At 59.3% G+C, this 7,712-nt stretch overlaps 1 protein-coding gene across 1 annotated transcript; it reads left to right on the top strand.

Annotated features, from left to right (window-relative positions):
• The first annotated feature begins 1,492 nt into the window (after positions 1 to 1,492).
• On the top strand, positions 1,493 to 6,791 carry MTFP1 (mitochondrial fission process 1). The gene is made up of 4 exons (XM_051973117.1): positions 1,493 to 1,662; positions 3,792 to 3,919; positions 4,214 to 4,446; positions 6,633 to 6,791. Exons 1-4 carry the CDS (start codon positions 1,599 to 1,601, stop codon positions 6,703 to 6,705), a joined length of 498 nt encoding a protein of 165 aa, XP_051829077.1. The 5' UTR covers positions 1,493 to 1,598; the 3' UTR covers positions 6,706 to 6,791.
• Positions 6,792 to 7,712: the final 921 nt, after the last annotated feature.

Raw genomic sequence — 7,712 nt, forward strand, 5'->3', positions numbered from 1 at the left:
GCGCCACTACGTGCCCGGCCCGGGACCAGGCACTGGGTACGCGGCTGGGAAATGAGGGGGTGCCCCGGGGGAGCTGGAGGTGGGGGAGGGGCAGGCAATGCGCACACATCTGAATACCTTGAAAGACCTGCATCAAAAGCAGAATCTCGGTGCCTGGCAGAGCGGGCTGGGGGCTGGGGGCGGGGGCGGGGAGGCGAGTTAGGCTTCAGACACAAATTGGATCTTTAAGGAAGCCAGCCCGCCCGAGCTGTTCGGGTGTCCCAGGGCTTGTGGTCTTCTGGATGGGGGTTCTGAGACTGGGGGCCCCTCCTCAGCGGCTTGGGAGCCCCTCAGTCCCATCAGCATTCTGTCTCCGCCCAGTCTCTAAACCCTTCACCCTTCCGATGTCCCCCATTCCCCAACCCCCCAGTTCTTCTCCTTTTTGGACAGCTCCCGGGGGCCCTGCCCACCCTCTCCTCAGCTCTCCCCGAGGCTCTCACAGCAGCCCTCCAGCTCCCTGACGTCTCCCTGCTTTTCCGTGCCCCCGGGTGCCAGCGTCTGCCCCGGGACACATAAGGCAGTGTAGCCTGACAAGCGGCTCTCACTAGGGACCAGTCGCTATGCTGGGTCTCGGGCCGCCACAAAGCAGACAGCGTCCTCACCCTCCGAGGAATCGGAAAACTACAGGGGAGGGAATCACAGGCTCGAGTTCAAATTCGGACTCTGACATCTGCGGTGACCTTGGCAAGTCATGCATCAGGACCGCAGATTTGAGCTGGAAGAGACCTTTGGGTCTTTCAGTGCACCCACCCATTTTACTCATGGGGAAACTGAGGCGGAGAGGTTCAGTGCTGTCTGAGACAGGAGTGGAAGTTGCTCTTCCTGACTCCAAGTTCCCCTTCACTCCCCTAGGCCTCAGTTTCCGCCTCTGCAAAAGGAGGCAGTGGGGCTCCACTAGGGGACCTTCGGGGCCCCTTCTGCCTCTAAACTCGTTCTAAGAGCCAGTCTGACTTCGCTGTGTCCTAGCTGTGTGGCGCTTCCCCCGCACGGAGCGGTAATATTTGGAAGGCTGGGCTGAAAGCCGGGGTTCGAATGTTCCCTCGGGCACCTGCTTCCCCCTTTGTGGGACTCAGTTTCCTCATCTGTAAACAAGCGGTCTGGCCCCTGCGACTTTTAGTCTGTCCCTCTCGCCTTGAAATCTCTGCCCCCGCCCGCCTCGCGTGGTCCCTCTCGGACCCGAGCCTTACAACGGAGGGAGAGCAGCGCCGGGGGAACTGGGACCTCCGGGACCTCCGGGACCTCCGGGACCTCCGGGACCTCCGAAGCCCCTCCTAGGGTTAAGCGCACAAGAGCGGAGGGCGTGCGGGGGAGAGGCGAGGGCGTGCGGGGGAGTGGCGCCGCGGCCTCCGCGTTCAGGCCGGCCCGTAGGCGGGACGGGGCGGGGCCTCGGGCTCCCAGCCGCCTTCCACGTCTGGGCCCCCACGTGCGTGTGTGTGAGTGTTTGCGCGCGCGTTCGGCCGCCGTGTAATTTGCTGACGCTCCCCAGCCGGGCCGGAGAGAACGTCCTTCAGGGCCGGGGCCGGTGACCAGCACCGCGGCCGCCCGCTCCCGCGCGCACCATGCCGGACCCTGCCCGAGATGCCCAGCCCGACCTCTACCGCGACACGTGGGTGCGCTACCTGGGTGAGCGCGCGCCGCTGGGGCCGGGCGGGGGCGCGGGAGGGGGCCGCGGGGCACCCCCTGCCGGCCCCCGGGCGAGGGCGCCCACGCGGACGTGCGGAGGGCCAGGCAGGGCAGCGGCTCCGGGGGACATTGGGCCTCTCACCGCCCCTCGCCCGGCTGCCGAATGACCTCCAGGGGCGACGGCCGCCGGCACTGGCTGCTGGACCCCTGGAGGTCGTCTGGCCTCTGAGGGCCGGGGTGGGAGGTGCCTTCCAGTTCTGTGACGCTGTGTGTTTGTCTCTGCCGTTCTAAGGTTCTGTGCTCCAAGCCCTCTGCAGTTCTAAGGCTCTGTGTCTCAAGGTCTCTGCAGTTCTAAGGTTCTGTGTCTCAAGATTTCTGCAGTTCTAAGGTTCTGTGTCTTAAGGTCCCTTCTAAGTCTGATGCTCTGTGTCTCAAGGTCCTTTCTAGTTCTGATGTTCTGTGTCTCAAGGTCTCTGCAGTTCTAAGGCTCTGTGTCTCAAGGTCCTTTCTAGTTCTGATGTTCTGTGTCTCAAGTTCTCTGCAGTTCTAAGGTTCTATGTCTCAAGGTTTCTGCAGTTCTAAGGTTCTGTGCTCCAAGTCCTCTGCAGTTCTAAGGCTCTGTGTCTCAAGGTCCTTTCTAGTTCTGATGTTCTGTGTCTCAAGGTCTCTGCAGTTCTAAGGTTCTATGTCTCAAGGTTTCTGCAGTTCTAAGGTTCTGTGCTCCAAGCCCTCTGCAGTTCTAAGGCTCTGTGTCTCAAGGTCCTTTCTAGTTCTGATGTTCTGTGTCTCAAGCTCTCTGCAGTTCTAAGGCTCTGTGTCTCAAGGTCTCTGCAGTTCTAAGGTTCTGTGTCTCAAGGTCCTTTCTAGTTCTGATGTTCTGTGTCTCAAGGTCTCTCCAGTTCTAAGGTTCTGTGTCTTAAGGTCCCTTTTAGTTCCGATGTTCTGTATCCTAAAGTCTCTCCAGTTCTGATGTTCTGTGTCCCAAAGTCTCCAGTTCTAAGGTTCTGTGTCTTGAGGTCCCTTCTAGTTCTGATGTTCTGTGCTCCAAGTCTCCCGACTGGGACATTCTCTTTCCAATTAGTGCATTTTGCCACACTGCCTCTCACATTTCTAAATTGAGGCGGCACTTAACTTTGGGAGGATTGAGGCCCCGCCCCTTCCTTCCTAAATGGAAGCCTCCAGCGGGCCCTTGGGTAGACAATTCTATGGGTGGCAATGGTTTAGAGCCCAGGGGCTCTGCAGAGAGCAGGAGAGATGGGGGAGGGGACTGGTCAGGATCTCCTAAGTCCCGTTAGCAACGGATGGGGCAGGAAGGGGTTTGGCAGAGAGCTGCATTCTCCCCTTCCCCCCCCCCCCCACTTGCTGGGGAAGGAGAGCATTTGTCCAGTGACGCAGCCCGACTGGAACTTGGGGGACTTGTTTCCCCGGCCAGGGCCCTTTCTGCTCCCAGGCCTGTCTCTTTTGGAGGGACAGAGGGCTTGGAGGGAGGAGAAAGAAAAGGGGCCTTGTCTTCCCCCCTCCTCAATCACTTCGGAGGCAGAGCCTGGAGCAGCTGTTCTTAACCTGGGCTTTATGGATTTGTTTTGGTTTTTTATTTTTAACAACGATTTCAAAATAATCTCTTTCCTTTGTCATCCTAGATATATTATTTTATGCATTTAAAAAGTTCTGTGGTCCATAAGCTTCACCAGATCAGGTAAAGCGGCTTGCCCAGAGCCACTAGGATTCTGGGAGTCCCCCCTGTGAAGGCCCCGGGCTGCAGGCACAAGGGGGATGGGCATTTGCACACCAGAAGCCAAACTACAAGACAGGTGTCTCTCCCAATTTTGCCAAGCCAGGTTCCTCAATGACTTCTGACCTCCTCTCCTTAACCCTTCTTTCTTCCTCCTCCTCTCAACCTTTTGCCCATTTCTGGGCCAGCTCTGCGTCCTGGAGTGAAGAAGACTCATCTTCCTAAGTCAGACACTTACCAGCTGGGTGACCCTGGGCAAGTCATGTCACCCCGTCTGCCTCGGTTTCCTTTTCTGTACAATGAGCTGGAGAAGGCAATGGCTGAATCTTTGCCAAGAAAACCCCAAGAGGAGTCTTGAGGTGGCTGAAAGACTGGACAAGCCCCTTCTCCCTTGCAGGTTATGCTAATGAAGTGGGAGAGGCCTTCAGAGCTATCGTGCCCACCTCGCTGGTGTGGCTGAGTTATGGCGTGGCCAGCTCCTACGTGGTGGCCGATGCTGTGGACAAGGGCAAGAAGGCCGGAGCTGTGCGTACGGGGAGTTTCTCTACTGGGTTTCAGCCCATTTCACCCCCTGGTCCCCAGATGTGGTACAGCCCCGTGGACACTTCTCCCACCTCCCACCCCCTCCAAATCCCTGGGGGTGGTATGGCCTCCCTACCTCATTCCCTCACTCTCCTGGGAGCATCCCTCTTAAAGTGATACCGCTCCCCCTTTGAAAGCAGACCCTCCCCCTTTTTAGTGCTGTAGCCCCCGGGCCAGGACGAGTCCCCCTTGAGATGCTTCAGCAGCTTCATCTTTCCTATTCGGTTTTCCCTACAGGCCGTGAGCCCAGAGACAAGCAAGACCACCAAGATGGCGGTGGCCGTGGTGGACACCTTCGTCTGGCAGGCGCTGGCCTCGGTGGCCATCCCGGGCTTCACCATCAACCGTCTGTGCGCCGCTTCTCTCTACGTCCTGGGCAGAGCCACCCGCTGGCCCCTGGCTGCCCGCAAGTGGACGACCACGGCCGTGGGACTCATGGCCATTCCCGTCATCATCCACCCCATCGACAGGTGCTCACAGTCCCTCGCCCCGGGGCAGCCCTGCCCGAAACCCCGTCAGCCACCTTTAGAGATCCGTGGGCCGGGAGCTGAGTATTAGGATACCAGCCAGGGGAAGGGGCCAGCCCGGGCCGAGAGTGGAGTGGAGACCCAGGGAGGAGGCAGCTGAGTCACCCTGGGAAAAGCCTGAGAGCAGCACGGAGGAGGAGGGTCCTAGGGGGCCACTGAGGATTGTTAGATCGGGAGGGTCCCAGGGGCAGATCTGTGTCAAGAGACTCTGGGAGCAGTGAGAGACTGGGGAGGATGAGAGAAGGCAGGGACAGCAGAATAAGAGCAGAGAAAGGATGGAGGTGAAATAGGAGATGGAGGTGGAAATGTACTGGGCAAGGGAGTGAGGGAGAGGGAAGAATCCGGGAGGGCGCCCGGGTATAAACCCCGGAATCGGAGGCTGCTGGGAGGACAGAAAGGGGCCGTCTGTGCGCAGGTAAAGGTCCCGAGTTTGGGTCTGAAGCCCAGTTAGACGCTCAGTAGGCACGTGGTGGGGCAGGGCCTGTGCCCAGGGGAGACACTGAGGCTGGGTGTGACGGGGAACTGTGGGGCGGCTGCTTCGAGAGGCCGTGGGAGCTGCCGAGGTTACAGCGTAACTGGAAGGAAAGGAGAAGAGGGCTTCGGATGGACCCTGGGAAACGTTCCTGGTCAGGGGCCCCGCAGGGACCGTGAGCCAGCGGAGGAGTCTGGGAAGGAGACAGAGAGGGAGGAAGGGAAAGGAGAAAAAGCCGAATCCCCCCCAAGGAGCGTGGGTGGTCCGTGGGACCGGCTGCTGCCGAGGGTCCGAGAAGGGTCACAAAGCTCATCGCTTCCGTCCGGTCCTGAGCTTTGCAAACCGGACAGCGCGGGCTTGGAGGAAGTGGGAGGAGGGGCACCCCGGGCAGCGGGGATACAGGAGGATGGTGAGAGGGGTGGGAGGGGCCTGAGCAGGAGACCTGAGCCCGTTTGAGGGCCCCAGGGACGGGACCACCAGGGGGCGGTGTGGGAGATCTGGGAGCTGCAGTTCCGAGGAGGCTCGAGGTCTGTTTAGGAGCCCAGAAACTTAGCCGAGTGAGGACTTTGGCTTCTCAGCCTTGGGGGAGGGGGGAGGGGGTGGCGGGCCTGCTGGACGGGAGCCTGGGCCTCGGGCGGGCCTCGCTTGGAGGGCTGGGGTTCTTTCTGGGCCTTGTGGTTGGAGATAAGAAGCCTGGAGAGCGAGCGAGGGGGATAAGGGCTCGGGGATGTTGGCGGGGGCTGGGTTGAAGGAACTGGCCACGTTAGCCAGGAGGAGGCTCGGAAGGACTGGGGGAAGAAGGATTAGTCTCACTGGGCTCGCCCAGGATGGAAAGCCAGGCGGGGCTTGTCACAAGAAGCCCATTTAGGGCGGACACCGGGGGGAAGTCTCCTGGCCACGTGCTTTGCCCCCCGTGGGAAGGGAAGGCCTCTGGAGCCAGGCTCCTTGGTAGTATGTTGTCCTTCTACTTTTTTCTTCCTGAGGCATTTGGGGTCGCGTGACTTGCCCAGGGCCACACAGCCAGGAAGTGCGAAGTGTCTGAGATCTGAACTCAGGGCCTCCTGACTTCGAGGCCACCCCGCTGCCCCAGGCTGTTTTTCAATCCTATCTGACTCTTCACCCCCCATTTGGAGTTTTCTTGGCAGAGATACAGAAGTGATTTGCCGTGTCTTTCTCTAGTTCATTTTACAGATGAGGAAACTGAGGCTAATTGGGTGAAATGACTTGACTGGGGTCTCTCAACAAGGATGTGTCGAGTTTGAATTTGAACTCGAGTCTTCCTAAGGTGCTTTGTTTCTTAGAGCGCCACCTAGCTGCTGGGTGGTGCACTAGCTAGAATCATGGATTCCATCCACTTGGAGTCAGGAAGCCTGGGATTCGGAACAGGGAGAAATGATTTGACTAAGGTCACACAGCAAGGATGTGTCTGAGTCTGGGTTTGAACTGGGTCTTCCCGAGGTGCTCCGTGCCTTATAGCACCAGCGGGGTGCAGTAGTTGGGGTCGGGAAGACCGATTCAGAGTCTGCTTCTGCTACTACTGGGCAAGTTCACTTTTCCGTTTCCTCTGTACGGTGGGGGGTCGGACTTCCCCCCCCCCAAGTGACCTCCAAGGAGGCTGCTGTCCTCTCACCCCCACCTGCCTCGGTGTCCCCCCCAGGTCAGTGGACTTCCTGATGGACTCCAGCCTCCGGAAGATCTACCCTTCCCAGGAGAAGCCCAGCTCTGCTTGATGCATCTGCCCCGTCTTGGACCAGCCCTGCCCGCATGCCACCTGACATCCCGTCCTCCTGGGGGAGCCGGGCCCGCACTCCTCGACGTTAGAGCTCGGTGACCCCGGAGATCATCTCGTTCCTCCCCCTCACTTGATGGAGGAAGATGGCGGCCAGGGTGGAGGGAAGAACATGGCCCGTCCTTATACTGTGAAGTCGTGGTGGAGCCGGGTCCTGGGACTGCTGGGTCGGGATTCTCTCACTCCCCGCCCCCCCCCCCTCCCCCCAACTAACACTGTAAAAAGCACACTCCCACCTCCCCCGCCCTGCCCCAGTTTTTTAAGCATTTTGACTTTTACAAAGTGCTTCCCTCCCAACAGCTCTGGCAGGGCCCTAGTGCCAGCACCATTAGCCCCGGGCGATGGATGAAGAAACAGGTTCCCAGAGGGAAGAAGATTTGCCCAAAGTTGCTCAGGGAGAATTATGGGAGAGTGCAATATCAGTCAGATGATCAGGGAACAGGGAGGGAAACCCAGGATACTGTGACCTCATTGTGAAGAGCCATGTGAAGACTGCCCAGAGGGGCCCGTGGGTGGCCCTGCAGGATTCTGGGAGGCTGTGACTTCTCTAGGTGATCAATAAACACGAATCACGTCCAGCAGAATCCGCCTTTTCTGTTCCTGGGAGGGGGTGGGGGGGCAGCCCTCTTGTTTCTTCTCCCTTCCTACCCACCCCACCAAGGACTGGGCAGACGTCCTATGTCTGCGGGGACAGAGCAGCCACCTGAGCGTGTGCGGAGGAGGCTCCTCCTCCCGAAATGTCCCCTCTGGGAGCCTGAGAGTGCCCCATTATCTGTGCTAGGAGAGATCTGAATATAGAATGTCTGTGGGAGGGCCTTTGGAACAGGGGATGTCAGGGCCGGGAGGGAACTCGGAACAGGGGATGTCAGGGCTGGGAGGGAGCTTAGAACAGGGGATGTCAGGGCTGGGAGGGAACTCAGAACAGGGGATGTCAGGGCTGGGAGGGAA

Source organism: Antechinus flavipes, chromosome 1 (genome assembly GCF_016432865.1).
Source record: "Antechinus flavipes isolate AdamAnt ecotype Samford, QLD, Australia chromosome 1, AdamAnt_v2, whole genome shotgun sequence".
NCBI lineage: Eukaryota > Metazoa > Chordata > Mammalia > Dasyuromorphia > Dasyuridae > Antechinus > Antechinus flavipes.